The 22232-nt window shown below is 40.0% G+C and overlaps 3 protein-coding genes and 1 pseudogene across 3 annotated transcripts; 2 read left to right on the top strand and 2 right to left on the bottom strand.

Annotated features, from left to right (window-relative positions):
- Window positions 1–509: 509 nt before the first annotated feature.
- Window positions 510–2843, top strand: LOC126791336 (uncharacterized). Its single transcript, XM_050517773.1, has 4 exons — window positions 510–1079; window positions 1370–1522; window positions 1650–1855; window positions 2494–2843. Exons 1-4 carry the CDS (start codon window positions 564–566, stop codon window positions 2699–2701), a joined length of 1083 nt encoding a protein of 360 aa, XP_050373730.1. The 5' UTR covers window positions 510–563; the 3' UTR covers window positions 2702–2843.
- A 4709-nt stretch (window positions 2844–7552) lies between these two features.
- LOC126790609 (60S ribosomal protein L27a-3) lies at window positions 7553–8239 on the top strand. Its single transcript, XM_050516920.1, has one exon. It carries the CDS (start codon window positions 7630–7632, stop codon window positions 8068–8070), a length of 441 nt encoding a protein of 146 aa, XP_050372877.1. The 5' UTR covers window positions 7553–7629; the 3' UTR covers window positions 8071–8239.
- An 891-nt stretch (window positions 8240–9130) lies between these two features.
- Window positions 9131–12707, bottom strand: LOC126792913 (protein DETOXIFICATION 29). The gene is made up of 7 exons (XM_050519426.1): window positions 12321–12707; window positions 11562–12103; window positions 10543–10629; window positions 10336–10392; window positions 9875–10232; window positions 9687–9773; window positions 9131–9567 (listed from the first exon to the last, which is right to left on the bottom strand). The coding sequence occupies exons 1-7, from the start codon at window positions 12693–12695 to the stop codon at window positions 9484–9486; spliced, it is 1590 nt and encodes a 529-aa protein (XP_050375383.1). The 5' UTR covers window positions 12696–12707; the 3' UTR covers window positions 9131–9483.
- An 874-nt stretch (window positions 12708–13581) lies between these two features.
- On the bottom strand, window positions 13582–16013 carry LOC126792917 (protein DETOXIFICATION 29-like; annotated as a pseudogene).
- Between the last annotated feature and the right edge of the window lie 6219 nt (window positions 16014–22232).

Below are 22232 nucleotides of genomic sequence, written 5' to 3'. Positions count from 1 at the left end.
TATTTGAGCAAATGAATCGAGCCAAGCCCGGCATGAGCACGGTTTTAGTCGGCTTAAAGAGTTAATTATTAATATTGATTAAATCCATATGTTTTATGATATGATGACCGGACATATATCGCAATCAGATGAATGTTTCAAATGCTGCAATTTTTTTGAAGAATCGAACTCGATATGCGGTTAAACCAAATGATATTAGAGCAGTGCGTATAAATTTATAAAATTTAGTGATATAATCGACGAATTGTGAAAAATTTGACAGTTTACCGGACGCCGGTGGCGTGTTTTGTGTGACAAGTCAAAAGCTAACCGTAGTCGCCCCACGGCTCTAGCCTGTGATGCGCCACGTTCACATCCTCGACGATAGGATTTGCCCTTTACCAGATTCAGAATCTACGCTCCCAAATTTTGAAATTCCAAGTAATTAACCAATAAAATGAAGGATTGTTTCGTCATTAAAAATAACAAACGACCCCAATATCTCTGTCACAGTCTTTTCAGCGGGAATCTCATATCTCCCTCCCTCTTTACCTCTCTCTCTCTCTTGACTCTTCCCGGCACCAATGGCCGTAGTTTTCGGAAACCTAGCCCTCTTACTTGACGTCACCTCGCCGCGGACCATATTACCAGACCGGAAGTGTCGTCCGGTGGCGCTGGACGCTTTACTGAACCTAAACCTCAGCCTGCCGAAGCGGGACCCGCACAATCACAGTCACGCATTTAACGGCTTCACAGCAGGAAGCAAGGGGTTTGACTCGGACGGCGGCGAGAGCCGGAGCCAGCGAGTGGTGGCTCGGGGGAAAGCGAATTCGAAGGTGAACGGGGTGGACTTTGGGAGGGACGAGGAGGGGAACGGGAATGGATTTGGGGAAGGAGGGGACGGTGGGGAGGAGGAGCCGGCGGCGGAGGTGGATTGGGAGAAGGAAATGCGGTGGAGAGTGAAGGAGATCGAGGAGAGGAAGGAGCTGGAGAAGAAGGCGGAGGAGTTAAGGAGTCGGATCGAGGAGGATTATGAAGATGATGGTAGAGAAGAGACCGAGCAGGAGAAGCGGATGAGAGTCAGGAAAGAACTTGAAAAGGTATCGATATATTATTTGCTTAGTTAATCAATAGATTGAGATGTGTGTGTTTGATTAAAAAGTGAAGCTTGATTTGGAACGTTGAATTGTTTAGATATGTAGCTTTTAGGTAGCTTAGTTGGGTCCAAAAGTGATCCAATGGTTTCGAATGTGTAGCTCTTCTTCGAAACTGAATTGGGTAAGAGAAGGATCGCTATAGTTCATTGGTTTAGTTTTGTGTGGTATGTTTTTACAATTCCATGGTAGTTGTGATGGGTTTGATTGTTTATGTTGTAATGGGATGAGCACAGGTGGCTAAGGAGCAAGCGGAGCGGAGAGCCACCGCACAGTTAATGTTCGACTTAGGACAGAAGGCTTATGGGAGGGGAATGTATGGTCGTGCAATTGAGTTCTTAGAAGGAGCACTGACTATCATTCCGCGGCCAACGTTATTTGGTGGTGAGGTAGGTCGACTCTCCATAACTTTAGGAATGTGATGATCTCTCTTTTGCAATTGAGCTCATGTCAAATTGTCAATATGCAACATGTTTGATCAGTTTGCTAATGGAAAGTGGTGGTGTGTTGTAATAGATACAGATTTGGCTTGCTATGGCCTACGAGGCTAATAAGCGGCATGCCGATTGTATTGAGCTTTATAAGCAATTGGAGAACAAGCACCCAAGTGTCAGCATACGACGCCAGGCTGCAGAGCTTCGATACATTTTGCAAGCACCGAAGATCAAAATTACCCGAGAAGAGATGGTAACCATACCACTCATAGGTTCTAGCTATGACAGGTATTGGTCCTTTACCATCAAACATGTCATCATGTAATCTGCTATAGTCCATTGTTTATTCTGTCATCAGTTTTTGTGTCTCCTCTGTTTTGCATAGAGCTATCAATTTCTTGTATAGAGCCTCCAATCTCAGTCCATACATAAGAGTTTTCAGCTCTCATTTTCATACATCACATATGCGTAGTGGAACAAATTGATCTCATATGCATCTCATGATATTCGTACTAAATTGATCACATGGTGCGTGATTTCAATAACAAATATTTGGCGAAAACTTAAATACCGACCCTTTATTATTGGTTATTTTGAAGTAGATACCTTTACTTCTCCCCATTATAATTGGAATTTGCTTGTAATTGTGCTCTGAACTTTTCATCTGTATGCACTCTTCAATTGCTTGAATCTTGTCATAATTTCCCAACAAACACTTCCTTGCACAAATTGGACAAGTCAATGAAGTTGTTTCTGCTTTCTATGTGTTCTATGAAGCAAGAGTTGGCGTAATTGTTAAGTAACCAAACTGAAAAGACACAATTAGAAGTGATTGCCAATTCAAAACTTGGCAGTTTGGTCATTTCTTGCAACTCCTCATTAGTTTGGTTAGACTCATGAGATTATTTGATGCGTGAGAACTGCAGCTATGCTGGAACGTGGAGTGACAAATACAAGGACAAAGATCAGAGGAGCAGTGGGACAATAACCAACCAGACTCCATCATCGAAAGACTATATTGGGGACTTCATGGTATGGCGACCCCCAATTGGATTGGATAAAAGCCAAGCTTTCTGGATAGCTTTGACGTTATGGGTGGGTTTAGTTGGAGCTGCAGTCTTTCTTCAAAGTTAAATTATAGAAATTATTGTATTGGTATATGCGAGTAATTGATGTGTTTACCATGTTATTCATGTAATTAGTTTGATGTTCATGTAATTAACACGCCAACACTTTGTATATTTCATGTTGAAATATTAATGTCTCGATTGCTTTCTACAGTCCAGCAGATAAAAAGAGACAACGACTAAGAAGTAAGAGTGCACCGTGTGAGGGTTGTCGTTTTAGTCCTTTTAAAAAAGAAGAAAGTAAGAATGCAATGATTTTTCAAATTTAAACATGGGTTAAATAGCGAGGTCCTTAGATATGTTGGTGTTTTTATTCAAAATATTCTAGTAAGTGTACAATACTAGGATCGTATCAAGAATAGAAAATGGAAAGGATGGAAGTCTTAGTTGTGTATTTTCTGATATGGAATGTTAGAGCTTTTATAGAGTAAGAACGATCAATGAAATAATGATTTGAAATTATATGATTAAGGCTAAAACGTATTTAACTGAAGGGATATCAACCACAACTTAATGACATCAACACTAGAGAATAAAAATGGAAGAAATATAAGATATATATGTCAATTATAATCAGAACGTTGGTGACAAAACCCAACTGATGGTCTATATGTATATGTATCAATCACCATTAAGGAAAGTAAAATAATTAATTGACTCAACCACAATTTATTGAGATGTATTTTGAAATATTTTGGATAAACTCCAATAATCCCTCACTATTTCAAAATGGTATTTAGACCTCTTTACTCAATAGACCTCTATTTTGCTTTTATAGATTTATAAAATATTATTTAGACCTCCAAAATTTTCCTAAAATGCCCATTATCTAATTTGATATATTAAATCATACTATTATCTATTAATTTCTTTCATACTCTATTTCAAATTCATTTATTATATACAACTTGAAAAATGCATAATAATCGCACGAACTATCTTCTCGAATTAATTCAATCACTCTTCCACTTGTTTTCTAAATTAATAATAAATTGGTATACTTTTCATTAATTGATAGTAGCATCAACGTATATTTTTGACCTCTAATTAACAAGTTTTTTTTCATCAACGTATATGAAATATTTTAACCTCTAATGAACGAGTTTAATTTTTTTGGCTCAAATCGAAGTTTATGAGAAATTCTATATAGTTATATAGTTTATACATTAAATCGTCCACATTCAATTTGATGTTTATCAACTTCATTAAATTTTTGACTAATGATGTTTATAAAAAAAAGAAGGTAATCAATTAAATCATTTAATGCAATTGATATCCCATTTTGGATTGTCTAGCAATAAATATAAAGGATAATTGTCTACATTTGTATTTTATAATAGATAAGTAAATAATTATTTTCCTTATTGTATTTTTATTGTTATATGTTTTTTGGTAATTTCATATGCATTGACTAAATCAAAACTATATAGATAAAAGATGGAGGTCCAAGTGTCATTTTGGGAGGTATGAATATAAGCTCCCTTTCAAAATACGAAAACGAGGAAAGTGTAGAAGAGAGAATACCAAAGAAAGTGAGAATTAATGCCTCATAACAAGTGTCTTTTGGACTATGAACCAGCCATATGACAAATTAGTCATGACCCACGAAACCTCGGTGAAAGTGAAAACTTTCTATGAACCAATAATTATATATTGTGAATCAGAGAACTAACCATCAACATTGACTCTCGGATCAAGCTGCTCAAAGCCGGATGGCACTAATAGGCCATGTGCCCTACCTGGATGTTCATAAATGCTCTAGAGAGTATGCCTCAACTCTCATAGGAAGCGGCCTCACTTTCACACTCATATAGGTGAACCCATCAAGTGTATACTGCAATCAAACACACCACCCAAAATTATGGGCTATGGAATTCATTAAGAACATACATTCAACCTTACACGTTGCAGTTAAAGCACTATTTATTTACACCATATGAAGGAACTATCAATAATTATTTGATAGTGCACCACTGACCAACAAGTGATTTGTTTTTACCCATATGAACCTAATTCATGGGATCTCCAATCACATAGGTTGAGTTACCCTTACATGGCCTATGTTTATAGGGGTCAATTAAATATGTATACTATTGTCACATCACTATACCTAGTAATCAAGTAAAGAATACATTATACTTCAAAGAGAAGGGACTTCTCATTCAAATCAGATAATGAGCCTTGCATAGCTTTAAAAAATAAAATATAAACAGAGATGTGCTCTCTCTCTCTCTCTCTCTCTCTCTCTCTCTCTCTCTCCTATTCGGCTGCTAGAGTTCCATATTCTAGGGGTGGGCACGGGACGGGATAGGACGGGACGGGGCTCATCCCACGTCCCGTCCCACTCTTTTGAATCGGGACGGGATCGGGACGGGACGAGGGTTTTTAAGAATGCATCCCACTCGGGATTAATCCCGGTTGGGACGGGACGAGACGGGACAAATTCCATCTTCTTATGAAGTTAAATAAAAACCTATATTTTTATTTTTTTTCATAACAAAGTAACATTCAATAATGAAATTTTAACAAAAAAAATACATATTATGTTCAAAATATTATAATTTACCATTATTATTTAAGTTGATATAATTTTGGAGTTATTAAGAATATAAATTAGTTTCATTTTAATACAAATATATAAGAATTTTTAAGTTTTCATTAAAAGTGGGACGGGACGGGACGAAGCGGGATATAAATTATTCGTCCCACGTCACATCCCACTATTATGAAGCGGGACGGAATCGGGACGGGATGAACGTTTTTAGACCTCCATCCCGTCCCGTCCCTATGAATTTCGGGACGGGATCGGGATTTTCATTTTTTATGCCCACCCCTACCATATTCTTCTATGGTTTCTCTGTAGTTTGGTGGGGGATTGGAGATCCATGTGCTTGCCTTGCATTGGTGCATCAGGATGGTGGAGTCCCTTCTCTTCCACTCTATCTCGAGAGAAAGGGGTCAACGGTTGGAGAGTGGGATTTCCTCTTTCTCAAGCGTGAAACGGGTTCAGAAAGTCTTAGATCCCGAACCCAAGGGAGGTCTGGATTGGGCTTCTCAGCAAGATTGCAATGTCATCATATATGAGATTTGGAGATTTTCGGGCTTACAGCTAGGATCTGGTGCCGAAGGTGAGTTCCCTCCCTTGGGCATGGAGATGGTGGCAACATTGTACCCGACTGCAAGGCTCCTAGGTTTTTCCATAGCGGATTATACTAGTTTGGGGCCTAATGAGACCAACATCAGTTTGCAATGGGTCTGGTTTATTGGGGCTTTGTTGGTCAAGGTCAAACAAGTGAAGGAGGCTCCTTCTACTAAGTGGCATTAGAGAGTCTAGGTCACAGTGCTAAAAAAATTTGGTTGTAACATTTATTCTTCTTCTAAATCTCTTGAATACCAAAATAAAAACACTCTAAATTGCTTTTAGAAGATGGATGTACTTTTGTTTATCTGGGATCTAGGTGCAGCTACGTGTTAGGTATTCATAGGGAGTAATTCTTATTATCGGCTCTTATGAGTGTGTTAGTCCTTGTACTGTTTGTTGAGTTACTAAATTTCTTGACTTCGTACAAAAAAAACATTATGCTAAATAATTGTCTCTCACGAGACAATTGGGTCGGTTGATGGTCTTTTTTAATTCAATTGAAGGCGATATTCCAATGCAATTGCGAAACTTGATTAGCTCTCAACTTTGGGAGGTTAAGCTAGAAATACTCTTTGGAGCCTCCATGTTCGAAAGTACTTTCTTTTTGTTGATGAGGAAATATAATGTCGATGATGTATTGCTTTCAAATCTCTTTTTGACTTTCAATGGAAACCGAAATGCATTAGATGTGCACAATTTCTTTTAAAGTGATTCAATAATAACTTTTTCTTTAATCAAACAAATAGCTTAAATACGATAATGAGTCTAGGGCTGGGCACGGGTCCGGCCCGGGCAATTTTTTTCAGGGCCCGGGCCCGGCCCGGTTGTAGTGTGACGGGCCGGGTTTTTTTCTAAAAAAACCAGGGCCCGGGTAAAATCCGGCCCGGGTCAATTAATTGCAGGACCCGGGTAAAACCTGGACCGGTAATATCCGGGCCGAGCCCGCCCGGTTTTCCGGGCCTAACTCTATTTTTGGCTAGTTGGCGGCGAATCGGCAGTGCGAGGCGACGACAATGAGAATTATGGGATTAGAATTAGTTAAGTTTAAGGTTATTTGGTTATGTTCCAGTGTCATTGTATCTATTCTATAAGTTTAGGATCACTTACGAAAACCAATTACATAATAACACCTAATGTCCCGGGTTTCCGGGTTTTTTTTGTTTAAAGATTTGAAGGCCCGGGACCGGCCCGGACATAACAAAGCCCGGCCCGTTTATCACATGACAACATATGAGCCCGGCAAAAAACCCGACCCGCCCGGCAAAAAACCCGGCCCGCCCGGACGGACCCGGCGGTCCGGTCCGGTCCGGATTTTTTTTCTTTTTCGGGCTTTTTGCCCAGTCCTCAATAGTCTATTGTGACTTATGAGTCAAACTCATCACGACTTCCAACGTACAAAGAAGAGAGTGGTGCCGCTACACCAGATGATATTGGGCAGTAATAGCTTTTGAATAACCTCAATGTTGTTTTGTTTACTGATAACGGACTTGTCATATTTACTCTATAAAAACATAATTTTCTGTAAATCCATTTATTTCCTGATGACAAAATTTTGAATATTTCCTTTTTCTTTCGCAAACCCAACGTGCTAAAACACGGTTTATTGGGTTTAGAAAGCCCATATACGTCCCGCAGTCCAAACCACTACACCTAAACCTAAGGGTATAATCGTAAACCCAAGACACATTTCCACCACATATATACCCCAACCCCATCCTCACTCCCTCCTCTGTGTGCCGCCGAACCCTAGGAGTGTTACAGAGACTCACTCAGCCGCCGAGACAGAGAGCGCGATGACGACCCGCTTCAAGAAGAACCGCAAGAAGAGAGGCCACGTTAGCGCAGGGCACGGTCGTATCGGGAAGCACCGCAAGCATCCCGGAGGTCGCGGTAACGCCGGAGGCATGCACCACCACCGCATCCTCTTCGACAAGTACCACCCGGGGTATTTCGGTAAGGTCGGTATGAGGTACTTCCACAAACTCCGCAACAAGTTCTACTGCCCCATCGTCAACGTCGACAAGCTCTGGTCACTCGTCCCCCAGGAGGCCAAGGACAAGGCCACCAAGGACAACGTGCCCCTGATCGACGTCACTCAGCACGGCTACTTCAAGATCCTCGGTAAGGGGAAGCTTCCGGTCAACCAGCCCGTCGTGGTGAAGGCCAAGCTCATCTCTAAGGTTGCTGAGAAGAAGATTAAGGAAGCCGGCGGCGCTGTTGTGCTCACCGCCTAGGTTTGGTCTCGAGTTTTGCGAATTCTAGGAGTTTTGATTTTGTTCTGCGTTTTTTAAAAATGTTTATGTGGTTTAGACTGCCTGGAGACAGCTATGTTATGTTTTCGGATATCGATAAACGGATGTTTAATGGCTTTTCATGTTTATGGGATTTGCTTAATTATCTGTGTTTTGTTTGTGGCATGGGTCGATTTGGATGAGTTTTATCATTCGTGTTGATATTTGTGTTGCTGTTGGTTACCCTGTGATGCGGCTTATGTTGGTTTACGATCATGCAATTGATCAATCTTGGTTGAAATTGTGTTTAGAAGCTTGTTGTTTGGATAGAATATGAGGATTTGGCTCACATTTGAGTTGAAATCGGTTTATTGTTCGGATAAAATGATTCGATTCTCATTCTAGTTGGAATTCCGTCATTATATCAATGTTTAGTTAAAAGAACAACCAGAGACCTGTAGTCCTGTACCAACCAGATTTCCCAATCTGGTGAATTGTTCAAACGGACTAATGGCATTGGTCTGGAAGAAAGTTCATGTGTGCTTCACTTGGAGCATCATGATAATTGGGGGTTTTTTTTTTCTGTTTATGTGCTTACTTCGAGTGTTTTGCTTTATATAAGATAGTCTCATTTTATTGTTGGATGTATGTTCTACTTGCACACCGAATGTGATCAACTTTTTATTCTTCAACCCAAGTGATATTTGGATATGCTAGATCTATTGTTCCAATCATAAAGCACAGTATTAGTGTTGGTGTTTTTGCTAATTGTTGTACTCATTAATAGTTCCACTGTTCAATTATGTTGGACAGATATGGATTTCATTGGTTAACTGTTTTTCATAGGTGTTATTTAGAGTTTTGCCGCTGAATAAATGGAATCATGTGATTCCATTGAGCAGCTGCTTGGCTGTTTGTGTTGTTTTTGCAAATGTGCTTTTTAAACTCAATTGACTAATGGATCAAAGTGACTGACATCGGATTTCAGTAATGGTTTTCGCAACATGGTGTATGCTTATTGATGTTCTTTTGAAGTGTAATGAATTCATTTTTTTTTCTCTTGAATGGTAGTTTGCATAAACGTGAATGATAATTATATACTACAAAGAGTAATAGTTTTCAATGCCAACTTTGATTGTCATACAACAAATAGAAAGCATCTTAGCCTTAAAATCATCCACTGATGCAGATCAGTCAAGACCCAAAACGATTGGGAGTGTTCTTGTGCCCCTTGCTCCCTTTTGCACCTTGTTCACTAGAATTGAGAACTGAATAGTAAAAATTGAAGTCTTGCATCCTGTTATCCTTGTATTATTCTGGAAACTTGTAAATTCTTATGTCATTGTGTTATTCTCCTTGTCTTTGGGATTGTCTGATTCACCTCCCCATTTCCGTATTCTGGAAACTTGTAAATTCTTATGTCATTGTGTTATTCTCCTTGTCTTTGGGATTGTCTGATTCGCCTCCCCATTTCCGTATCCTGTCTTCAGCTATAGAAGCCTGCATTTCACGTAACAGCACCTCAGTTATGGTGTATCCTACAGTTCCTACTTGACCGGATATTCTTGATGTTCTAGCGAATTGTACATGGAAAAACAAAAGAGGCTCAAATCCCTCACCTCTTTGTTCCAGTTGGTCTTATAAACCAAATAGAAGAGGACACAAGTCTGAAGAACTGTCCCCGTGAGCATTCCAATCCAAATCCCCTGCAAGAATGATCGATTACGTCTTTTACCCATGGATATCTAAGTGAGCAAAAATAGTCGGACTATTCACTACAAGGTTTGGTAGATACAGATAGGCTTACCATAACACCCCAGTCGAATTTGTAGCCAAAGAGTAAACCCAAGGGCACCCCAATTATATAGTAACAGCCTATGTTGACATAAGCCACAAAAGCTTGCCATCCTGCTCCAATTGCAACACCAGATAGCACAGGTTGAATGTTATTGATGACAATGCAGGTTGCCAGCAAGGGAGTGAGCTGCACCACGAGCGCTTGAACGTCTGAATCACTTGAAAACAATGCTGGATATTGGTTTCGGAAGATGATGAGGATGAGCGACAGAAGAACGCCAACAAGGAATGAAGATATTACGGCCACTACTAGCGAGAACTTTGCTGTTCTTGGATGTCCAGCTCCAAGTTCATTCGACACTCTCACACTGCCAAATATTCAACTTCATTTTCAGTTTGAAGTTTTGAACCAGTAGAGGCTGTGATTGGGAAATTTACATGCAAAATTTAAGGTTTCTGAGAGTGACTGACCTTATAGCTGCATTCATGCCAAAAGACATCATGATTGTCCATCCCAATATGTTCATGCTGCAGAATACTCAATATTACTCGGTCAACAAATTTATACAGTACGGTTCTCAACTTGACAACTTATCAAATAAAGTTTAATTTCCAAGCTACTCTGAAGTTGAATCAAAGAATGTAGATCGCGATCGTGTAGCAGAAGAGAGTACTCACCATATGGATAGGCCATCCACAGAAACTTCTGCATTCTTTAAATATCCAGCAAAGAGAATCAATGCCATAAAATACCATACTTCCAAACTGCACAAGATTGTCAATAGATTTCTTTTAGAAAATAGACGTTATCGCTTCTCTACCGATCTATACGATTGATTTCACAACTCAATGTCTCAAGTCTCAAGTCAGACGTGCTATGTCACACATCACAAACTCACTTCTTCTCCACTCAAGAGTTCTTTCATTATTTTGGCATTTTTAGGACAAAAGGGAGATGATTGTATCTTCTTATTTTCTCTATTTTCTCGTCTAAATGTACCAAACTACCAATTAGTAATGAATGTTAGGAGTGGACCAAGCAAACACTTTTCACATTGTTTGCTATCAACTTTTCATAGTAGGAGAACTGTTTTCTTTTCTGAACAAGTCATAGTAGGAGACTAGTAGGACGTATACGAATAAAACAAGAAAGAGAAAGGAGACTAGTAGGAAGACAAAAATGATAGAAGATTTCTTTTTGATGATCACGTACAGTCACTTTTCTGGCCGGGCCATGTTTCTGCATTGGCTTAACTAAAGTGGCCGGATTGCATTTACTTCTCTGGGTAGATAGAAATAATAGAATCCGTCATTTTTATTTATTTATTTATTTAAGAAATGGGTAGATATTTAGAAATCATAGGATGATTAGAGTCCATTCAATATGAAAATAAATAGATACAACGATGATCATAAATGAAACTATTAAATTCTACAATTGTGTGTCTATAACAACGTACGTATTTCAATTTATATAAGATCTCTGCCATCTGTATCTTTTTGAAATTTGTCAATGTTCAATCCGAGTTGAACCAAAATAATTTTCTGTTTTCAGAATCTACAGTTCATCGAGGGCGATGTGCCCCTTGATTTTCTAAGACGTGCAAGAAACAAATAGCCGAAGATAAGAAAAGAAATCAACTTGTACTTACATGCCCTCACTAGACTGAAGGTGATGATTATGAAGATGGACTTACCAGAGCATGACTGCCGATGCAAGAGACAACTTGACAAACCCCCACAGACCTTGGAAGGCCTTCCATGAGAAACCAGTCCACGCCCGACCACAAGTCCCGGAGAGAATATAAACCATCTGAGACACCACTATGAGCCACCACGACGCGTTAAGCACCACCGCCGCGCCCACCAGTCCCCATCCGAGCTTTAACATCAGCAGCCAGCTGAACACAGTGTGCAATATTAGCGCCACCGCCGCGATCAAAGCCATCACCATCATCTTGCTCTGTGACTGCAGGAACTTGGCTAACGGAAAAACCATGGCGTACGCGAACAGCTGAGGTATCATGTATATGGCGAACTCACCCGCCGCCTTGGATATTGCCGCCGTCTGACCAATTCCGTACAGAATCTGCTGAGCAAATATGTAGAGAAAGCACAACATAACGCTGGTGGCGTTGAGGATCACCCAAGACCGCTGCATGTAGATTCCTAACATGTTAAGCTGTCCGGCGCCGAAAGCTTGGCCGCACAGGGTCTCAAGCGCGCTCCCCATGCCGAGCTTCATAAACAGAGGAGATCGGCGAGATTAATTAATTTGGCCAAGTACAAATGTACAATAGAGTGTGATACCTTATGTTGTTATATATGGTATGTTGTTAGAGTATTAAGTAGTTTACTGTTTACGTAGAAAGGTTTGATCGAGTGTTTGAGAGTATGAGGCTTTGAGCTTAATCATATAGAATCCATTGCTGAAATTGGAATATAGGACTAAGTACCAAAGCGCCAAAGCAGAATCCAGCGATGACCGAGTTCTCGACGGAGACGGCGGCGAGGTCGATGGTGCTGACCTGGCCGGCGAAGACTTGAGTGATGGCACCAAGAGAGTACTGACATAGTGAAGTGAAGATGGCGGGGCCGGCAAGAAACCAGAGCTTCTTGGATTCTCGGTTGAACTCACGGAAGAAGTCACGGACGCCATTGATGGGAGGGATGTCGTCGGAGTCGGGGTTAAAGGTCGCGGTGGAAATGGAAGAAGCGTTTGCAGGTGCAGGGAACGACTCTAGATTGTCATGCACCGGATGATGATGATGTTGTGGAATTGCCACCACGTCGTCTCTTATCGACAGAAGTGGCTGTTTATTCTCCTCCATTTGATGATCGGATTGGTATTGGAATAGAGATAGGTTCTTGCATAGGCAGAGATTGGTACATTTATAGGCTATAACATGTCTCGGCGGTCCAATTTGGAATTTTATTGAATAGTATAAATAATAATAAACAAATTAAAAAGACAAGGAAACAAATCAAACATAATAACGTCAACCATATGTTCTGCGGTTAATTTGGTTGAGGACTGTGGAGTGAAATAGAAATGAACAGGCGAGGTAGTATTTGCTACATGCATCTTTGACATGCGATCGATGAAAGGAAACAATGTGTGGGTAAATGAAGCGTAAATGCTTGACTCAACAAATCCCCATGTATTTATTCACTAGTTATCTCCTGAAAATTGTATATATGATTAGCAAATCAAGGTAGGGACTTGTGAGTGTTGTTTCAGTCCAAGTTTGTTGTGAGCTGACTAGCTTGCTGGTCGTTATGTCTGAATTGTAGATGCGTGGTCGATGTCATGGCAAACGACACAAGTGATTTAGAAAAGGGGAAATTAATAATGCAATACCAAGTTAATTACCAGAATCTGACTGTGACATCTCACAGGTTGACTCGGTGCAATATGAGTCGTGTTCGTGTTATAGATCGAGATCGGATGCAACAAGGAGATCAATGAGTTTAATGCCGAGGCATGAGTATTAGCATCTATGTATGGGACAAGTTATAGTTAGAATCTGATTCTGCAATACTAATTTAAGAATCTGATTCTCTGCATATCTCTCATTTAGAATCGAACGAGTTGTGTTCTGTCACATATAGAGGCATGCAATAAGAGACCAAGGGTAGTAACTTTTTCCCAGCGTGAAGTTCTTGTATAGGCATCAAATGACAACTTCGTTCCTCATAAGTTCGTAAGTAGTCTACAACAATTCCCGGAAGATGAAGTCCGACTTGTAATTAGTTTCTATGTCTTTGCAACGTTGCTGATCTCCTTGTCATTAGGATTATCTGCTTGGCCACCCCATCTCTTTATCATGTCTTCTGCTATAGAAGCCTGCATGCATAACAGATAAATGTCTCAGTTTGTATGTGATCCAGCCTTGACTTGGTTGGGAATTTGTTGAAATTTACTTCGTGAACATTAATGATGTCAAATTGATCCCTTTACCTCTTTGTTCCAGTTGGTCCTATAAACCATGGTGAATAGCACGATAGTTTGAATGTATGTTCCTATTAGCATTCCACTCCAAATACCCTGCAAAAATAATCAAATTCAGTGAAGCTTCTGTTTTGGACTATTCACTAAAAATGTTAGGCAGGGTTAGATAGGTAGAGACTTACCTGAACACCCCAGTCAAAATAGTACCCAAAGAGTAAGCCCAAGGTACCCCAACTACATAGTAACAAGCTATGTTCACATAGGCCACTACAGCTTGCCATCCTGCTCCAATTGCAACACCAGATAGCACAGGCTGAATGTTGTTGGTGACAATGCAGGTTGCCAGCAAAGGTGTGAGCTGCACCACGAGAGCCTGGACTTCCGAATCGCTTGAAAACAAGGCGGGATATTGGTTTCGGAAGATGATGCGGATGAGGGAAAGGAAGACACACGATAAAGGATGTTATCACAGCCACTACTAGTGAGAACTTTGCTGTTCTTGGGTGTCCTCCTCCTAGTTCATTTGACACTCTCACGCTGCAAAGTTGATTGTTTCAGATTGAACGTACATTTTGGAATTTGTATGTTGTGTGGTCAGATTAGAAGTGAATTTTGGCATTGTAAGGTTTATGATCGGATTGACTGACCTTATTGCTGCATTCATGCCAAGAGACATCATGATTGTCCATCCCAATATGTTCATGCTGCAAACTCAGATGTACCCAAATGTTAAATATTTCGATGGGTACCAAACTACCAATATATTGTAGAGAAAAACAGAGTACTCACCATATGGATAGTCCATTCACAGAAACTTCTGCATTCTTTAGGTACCCAGCAAACAGAATCAATGCCATGAAATACCACACGTCCAAACTGCAGAAAAATTGACAAAAGAAAATTCAAGCTAGGGTTCTGTCTGGCAAGATTAACCAATTTTCCTGATTGCTAATGTAATAACTTGAGGAAAAACGTGCACAATCTACCTTAAACTGATATTAATTAATTTCTTCACATCCACTTGATATGTAAAATATAAAAACTAAAAAACTGAAGAGGTTTTGGGGTAGAAACACATTTAACTGATGTCGAGCAGTGAGAGATATGAAAAGGATTATCAAATAAACTATTGCAGGGAGCTTGTGATTCGGGACTATTTACCAGAGCATGACTGCCGAAGCAAGAGACAACTTAACAAACCCCCAAAGACTATGGAAGGCCTTCCATGAGAAGCCAGTCCACGCCCGGCCACAAGTCCCCGACAAAATATAACCCAGCTTCCCTAACACTATGATCCACCACGACAAGTTCAGCACCACCGCCGCTCCCACCAACCCCCACCCGAGCTTCAACATCAGCAGCCAGCTCAACACTGTGTATGATAAGCACCACCCCTGTGATCACCGACACCACCATGATCTTGCTCTGCGACTGCAGGAACTTGGTTATCGGAAAGTTCATCGCGTACGCAAACAGCTGCGGGATCATGTAGAGAGCGAACACTCCCGCAGCCTTTGATATCTCCGCCGTCTGCCCTATTCCGTACAGAATCTGCTGAGCAAATATGTAAAGAAAGCACAACCCTATATATGCTGGTGGCATTAAGGATCACCCAAGAACGCGGCATGTAAATTCCTCACATGTCTAGCTGTCCGGCTCCAAAAGCTTGCCCACATAACGTCTCGAGTGCACTCCCCATTCCGAGCTTAATTTGATCACCAAATTAAGTTACAGTTCAGATTGGTACAGTAGTCTAATACAAGTGCACACCGACAGTCAAACATTGTTATGTACGTTGTCAAGGAGAATCCGGCGATGACGGAGTTTTCGATGGCGACGAAGGCGAGGTCGATAGTGCCGACCTGTCCGGCAAAGATTTGAGTGACGGCGCCGAGAGAGTACTGACATATGGAAGTGAAGATGGCGGGGCCGGCAAGAAACCAGAGCTTCTTGGATTCTCGATTAAACTCTCGGAAGAAATCGCGGAAGCTAGTGATGGGAGGGATGTCATCGGAGTCGGGATTGAAGGTACTGCTGGAAATGAAAGAAGGGTTTGCGGGTGCAGCGAGGGACTCTAGGTGATTATGCACTTGATGATGAGAAGCTAGCTGCACCACCTCGTCTCCTGACGACAGAAGTGGGTGCCTATTGTCCGCCATTGAATAGATCCGGCTGGTTACATTCTTAATTAGGGCTAGTGTTAGAAATGGATTCGCATTTTCGTTGGTAGTAAGATGAGTACATATAGCTGAGTGCCCGGTCGGTACATTATTAATTGGGATTATATGTAGTAATTCAACCAACCAGAAATTCGGGAGCAATCAAAATGAAAATCTATCGTCATATGTGTAGAACGAGAATCTGAAAATAAATAAGAATGCAGACATGTGTATAAATAAAATGTAATTTATTGATAATCAAGCATGATGTTACAATCTTTGTGAACTCCTTTGATTCTATTTCCGTATGTAAGTTGGCTCAAGGGTGACGTGCACTTGATCTTGAGAATTTGAGTTTGGATTCGGATTTGATAAAGAACGAGCGATTTGATAGCTCGATGATTCTTCGTGGACTTGAGTTTGGATTTGGATTTGATGAAGAACGAGCGATTTGGTAGCTTGATGATTCTTCGTGGACTTGAAAGACTTCGGGATTTCTCGAGAGTGATTTTTCTCTCTCTTGTGTTGAAGTCGAAGTAGGTGTCCTTCTCTTGAGCTCTAGTACCTCTTCCCTTGCTCAAGTGATTTTTTTTTCAAGTCCCATTTCTTCATATTGGAAGTGATATTTATAGTGTCAAGACTTTTATTTTATAGAATATTTTAATGACACTAAAATAATAATATTTCTTTAATTGTATAATTAAATCAATATATATTTTCTGATTAATTTAAAATTAGTTATTCTTATAACTAAATTGAACATATTCAAATAATTGATTTAATTATAACCGTTAAGGAATTTATTAATTTAATCAAATGTCCGATTACCATTTCGAATCGTCAATGACATTCAATTTCTGATTTAAGTCGGAATCACGTAGCTTCGATTACGATCATCCATTTATGTCGCTAGTTTTATTCGGATCCGCACTAACTTTGTTGGCTTTTGGGCCACGTGTGCAATTTTGTCGGGTTCTTGGTTGATTTAATCATTTAATGAAGATGATTTACTTCATTAAATTTCATATGTCTACAAATGCCCTCACTTCAAGTCGTGTTTCAGACATGTCGTCGTCATGTGTTAAAAGCGCAACTTGAAGTATGCTAGAACCATCGGAGAGAAATGTTGAAAGAAGGATTAATAGAAAAGAGATAAAGAGAAGAAAAAAGAAGACAAAACAAATGAGAAAGATGGTCTGATGCTTTCGTTGGTGGTGGGAAAGGTTGATGGAAAAGAGATAAAGAGAAGAAAAAAAAAAGACAAAACAAATGAGAAAGATGGTCTGATGTTTAAGTGGTGGTGGGAAAGATTGATGGAAAAAAGATAAAGATAAGAAAAAGAAAGACAAAACAAATGAGAAAAATGTTTCTAAGCATTCAGAACCAGACAAATCTAGAGAAACCAATTATAGAGGGGATGGAAATATTTTTATTTTACAAATAAAATAAATCGACGTAGAGGTCAATAATTTCCCTTCGTGTCGAACTAAATCTCGGAAGTCATAAGGAAAGATTACTACAAAATTTGCAGAGCCTTGGAAGCTAGCTCCACAAATTCTTCAAATCAAAGTGCATACTTCAAGCTGCGCTTTCAGAACGTGACGACGACATATCTGTAGCACGACTTGAAATGGGGGCATTTGTAGACACATGAAATTTAATGAAGTAAATTATCTTCATTAAATGATTAAATCAACCAAAAATCCAACAAAATTGCACACGTGGCCCAAAGGCCAACAAAGTTAGTGCGGATCCGAATAAAACTCGCGACATAAATGGATGATCGTAATCAAAGCTATGTGATTCTGACTTAAATCAGAAATTGAATGTCATTGACGATTTAAAATGGTAATCGGACATTTGATTAAATTAATAAATTCTTTAACGGTTATAATTAAATCAATTATTTGAATATATTTAATTTAGTTATGAGACTAACTAATTTTAAATTAATCAGAAAATACATATTGATTTAATTATACAATTAAATTAATATTATTATTTTAGTGTCATTAAAATATTTTATAAAATAGAAACCTTGACACTATAAATACCTCTTCCAACATGAAGAGATGAGACTTGAAAAAAAAATCACTTGAGCAAGATAATAGGTACTAGAGCTCAAGAGAATGATCCATACTTCGACTTCAACACAAGAGAAAGTAAGATCACTCCACGAAGAATTATCAAGTTACCAAATCGCTCGTTCTTCATCAAATCCAAATCCAAAATCAAGTCCACGAAGAATCATGAAGCTACCAAATCGCTCGTTCTTCATCAAATCCAAACTCAAGTCCACGAAGAATCATCGAGCTGACTTCAAATATCTCAAAATTCTCACAACAACATCCATGTGACTCTCGCTTGGATTATGCATGAACTAGCTCACTACACTCACTACATAAGCAATATCTGATCTAGTATGGGTCAAATAGATCAAGCGCCCAACTAACCTCTGATAGCGAGCTCAATCAGTCAGTGTCTGGTCTGCATACTCTACTAGACAATGGTTTTTCTCGATAGGGGTATCGATAGGTGTGCAATATAACATACATGTCTCTGTCAACAAATCAAGTATGTATTTCTTCTGGCACAAGTAGATCCCGTCTCTCCCCCTTGCTACCTCAATCCCGAAGAAATACTTGAGATCACACAAGTCTTTCATCTCAAACTCAGAAGACAACTGTCCATGCAGTCGATCCATCTCTACAGTATCACTGCCAGTAATCACCATATCATCAACATATATAATCAAAGCTACTACTTTCCCTTGTTGATGCTTAAGAAACAGAGTATGATCTGAATTACTCTGTTTATAACCAATCTTCTACATAAACTGTGAGAACTTCCCAAACCAGGCACGGGGTGTCTGTTTGAGACCATATAGAGACTTTCTCAATTTGCACACAAAATCACCAGAAGAAGTTGTTTTTGATCCAATCCGTAGGAATCAATAGAAAAGGCACCAATAAACTTATTAGAGGGTCCCATTGGCATGCATCCAGTAGGAATTGAACCTACGAATTCGCCAATTATCCTGGAGGAAGACTCATATACACCTCTTCAGCTAACTCTCCATGAAGAAATGCATTATTGACATTAAACTGTCGAAGTGGCCAATTCAAACTAGCAGCAAATGAAAGGAGCATTCGGATAGTGTTCATCTTTGCAACATGATCAAAAGTCTCATCATAATCAATACCATATGTCTGAGTAAACCATTTCGCAACGATGCGTGCTTTATACCTGCTTATTGATCCATCCACATTATGTTTTACAGTGAACACCCAACGACACCCTACAACATTCTTGCCATGTGATGGAGGCACAAGTTCCCAAGTATCATTTTTCTGCAATGCCTCAATCACTTCCTCCATTGCTTTTCTCCATTTTTGACCCCCAATGCATCATGCACTTTGTTAGGTACTGATACAACATATATTTGATTCACAAAAAGTTCATATGGCTTTGATAATCTCCTAATGGACATATAATTGACTACTGGATATTTTAATTTGGCTTGTAAACTAGGTTCATATCTTTTTTGAGTTGACCTCTAGTAGACCTTTTTGGTAACACTCATATTGCCCACTATCAGACTCACTACTAGTACCAGTGGATGGACATACTTCAAATGAGTGACCTTCTGCACCAGTAAGTCGTTGGTCAGGGGGTATGAGTGATGGCGGGAGAGGCAGTTGTTCTCTCAACTATTGGTTCTCCTTCTGGAACCCGGGTGTCTGATGCTTTTAGCTTTGGTGGAGCTTCTGCCATTGTTGATACATGATTATCTGAAGTTTCCACCTTAGAATGAGCTTCTGCTACTGCTGGTACCTGATTATCTGAAGTTTCCATCTCAGAATGAGCTTCCACCTCAAAAGTATCTCCAACAATGACTATTTCTGATTCCTCCCCCTCGCCATGGTACAGCTCTTCGAAAAATGAATTCTCCCCCTAAAGGTTTGGATCAGAAGAGGTAAAGTCACTCATATCCTAAAAGAAAGTAACATCCATAATGACATAGTACTTTCTGGTGGGTGGATGATAACACATGTATCCATTTTGAGTGCTCTAATATCCAACAAACACACACTTGATCGTCCGAGGATCTAACTTCAACTTTCTCTGGCTTTTAGGGACATGAACAAAAGTCACACAACCAAAAACAAGGGCATGTGTATTGTGAAAAGAGGGAGTGGACACATGAGATGCAAGAACCTGAAGAGGAACTTTTCCCCGAAAGACACTAGATGGAAGACGATTGATAAGATGAGCTGAAGTTGCTACAACATCACCCCACAAATACTTGGGCATATGAGCACTAAAAAGAATAGAACGAGCCATATCAAGGAGATGACGGTTTTTCCTTTCGGACACCCCATTTTGCTCCGGTGTTCGTGGACATGTGGTTTGGTGAATAATCCCATAATCTTTCAAAAACTGTTGAAAATTATGACTGACATACTCCCCCCCCCCATTATCAAAACAAATAATCCTAATGATACTATTATACTGTGTTTGGACATGAGTGTGAAAAGCTTGAAAAGTAGGAAAAACCTCATCTCTGGTCTGAAGAAGAACAACCCATGATGACCTAGTGCAATCATCAATAAAAGACACATAATACCGCATAGCCATAACCGTAGGCTCTTTGGAAGGTCCCTAAACATCAGAATGAATTAATTCAAAAGGAGTATGACTCTTAGAATAGCTCGGAGAATATGTAGAACAATGACGCTTAGCAATGACACATGTTTCACAACGCAAAGATGACTCATCCACACCAATAAACAATGAAGACATGCTTTTTTTTCATAATATGGAAAGATGAATGTCTCAATCGACGATGCCACAACCAAATTTCACTTAGCTGATTAGAACTTAATGTCAGAGCAGTGGGTGGTTGTGCTCCTGGTTTCTGTCCTGCATATGTCTGATCTAAGTGAAACAATTCGCCCCTCAAATCCCCCCGATCGAGTATCTCCCTAGTGAGAAGATCCTGAAAAATCACATACATTGGGAAAAAAGGTCACAGAGCATCGAGACTCAGTGTTCAACTGGGGAACAGATAATAAGTGATGTGATAAATCATGTACATATAGAACATTATGAAGTTCTAAAGTATGAGTGATATGAATTGACCTTCTCCCTAACACTGGAAAAGCCTCACCATTAGCATTAGTAACATAAGACATTGGGGGAGGAGATAACTCGGTAATATAATAAGATTTATCATAAGTCATATGATCAGAGGCACCAGAATCAATAATCCAAGTATCATAACCAACAAATTGAGAAACCTTTAAAGTCATACCGATCTTACCACCTGCTCGAGGCTTTGTAGTCGCATAATTATTACCATTAGTGCATAATTGCCCCACAGCATATCTAAAGTCGTGCGAACCGGCCAGAAGGGAGTAAAAAAATTAATGGAAAAAACCCCTTCCGGCGGACTGAGAACTCAACTCTCCAATTATTCTTTCCGTCTAGCTCTCTAATGGCATTCTCCGCATCTCTAATGCGGAAAAAATCAATAAAAGCATAACCCGGTGGCCTTCTTGCAACCCATACTCTTATGATAATGTCAAACTTATGGAACTCAATCTCAAACTCTTGTTCGAAAATCCGAGAATCCAGATTGCCAACATACACAAGAACCTTTTTTTTTAACGGTACTGATCAACTTTCTGGGTGTGGTGAGAAACATATTAGACCAAATGGATTGGGATTGAGCCTAACATAGCGAGTCGAACTTAAGCAAACTCGGGTCGGACTGAAATAAAAGCGGGTTAGACTAAAGAAGGTTACAGAGATCCGGGTCGGGCTAAGCTGAAACGGGTTGGTCTTGAACGAACAAATCCGGATCGATCCGGAGATGTGATGACAGCGGCCTAGGCGGGAGAGGTCCGGACGTGATAGGAGAACGAGACTTGGTCGATGGTGCCGACTTGATCAGACTGCAGCCTTAACATCAGACTAGAGGACGATACCGGAGGAGATGTGGCGTGAGGACTGACTGATTGCTCTGTCAAAGCCGGGTCGGAACTAGAATGCCGACGTCAGACTGAAGATGCTAGAGGAGATGCGGCGGTGATGACTGAGGAGATGCCAAGAATCGAACTGATGGGTGCCCAAAACAACTAGCGGTGCCAAAAGTGATAAATCTTGAGGGAGCTTAAGGAGACGGCTGGTCAGAACTTAACGATGACAGAAAAAGAGGACAAAAAACCCTAACGATGAGGTTTAATTCCACAAAT

The sequence above is a fragment of the Argentina anserina genome, chromosome 4 (genome assembly GCF_933775445.1).
Source record: "Argentina anserina chromosome 4, drPotAnse1.1, whole genome shotgun sequence".
NCBI lineage: Eukaryota > Viridiplantae > Streptophyta > Magnoliopsida > Rosales > Rosaceae > Argentina > Argentina anserina.
This window is presented reverse-complemented; position numbering and strand designations above follow the sequence as displayed.

Excerpts from the sequence above, each read along its gene's own strand:
- LOC126791336 (XM_050517773.1), top strand. The coding sequence starts at position 564 with ATGGCCGTAGTTTTCGGAAACCTAGCCCTCTTACTTGACGTCACCTCG. Across the intron at positions 1,523-1,649 it reads CAACGTTATTTGGTGGTGAG|ATACAGATTTGGCTTGCTAT; the intron begins GTAGGTCGACTC and ends GTGTTGTAATAG. Across the intron at positions 1,856-2,493 it reads ATAGGTTCTAGCTATGACAG|CTATGCTGGAACGTGGAGTG; the intron begins GTATTGGTCCTT and ends TGAGAACTGCAG.
- LOC126790609 (XM_050516920.1), top strand. The coding sequence starts at position 7,630 with ATGACGACCCGCTTCAAGAAGAACCGCAAGAAGAGAGGCCACGTTAGC.
- LOC126792913 (XM_050519426.1), bottom strand. The coding sequence starts at position 12,695 with ATGGAGGAGAATAAACAGCCACTTCTGTCGATAAGAGACGACGTGGTG. Across the intron at positions 10,393-10,542 it reads GTGGATGGCCTATCCATATG|CATGAACATATTGGGATGGA; the intron begins GTGAGTACTCTC and ends AGTATTCTGCAG. Across the intron at positions 10,233-10,335 it reads GGCATGAATGCAGCTATAAG|TGTGAGAGTGTCGAATGAAC; the intron begins GTCAGTCACTCT and ends AATATTTGGCAG.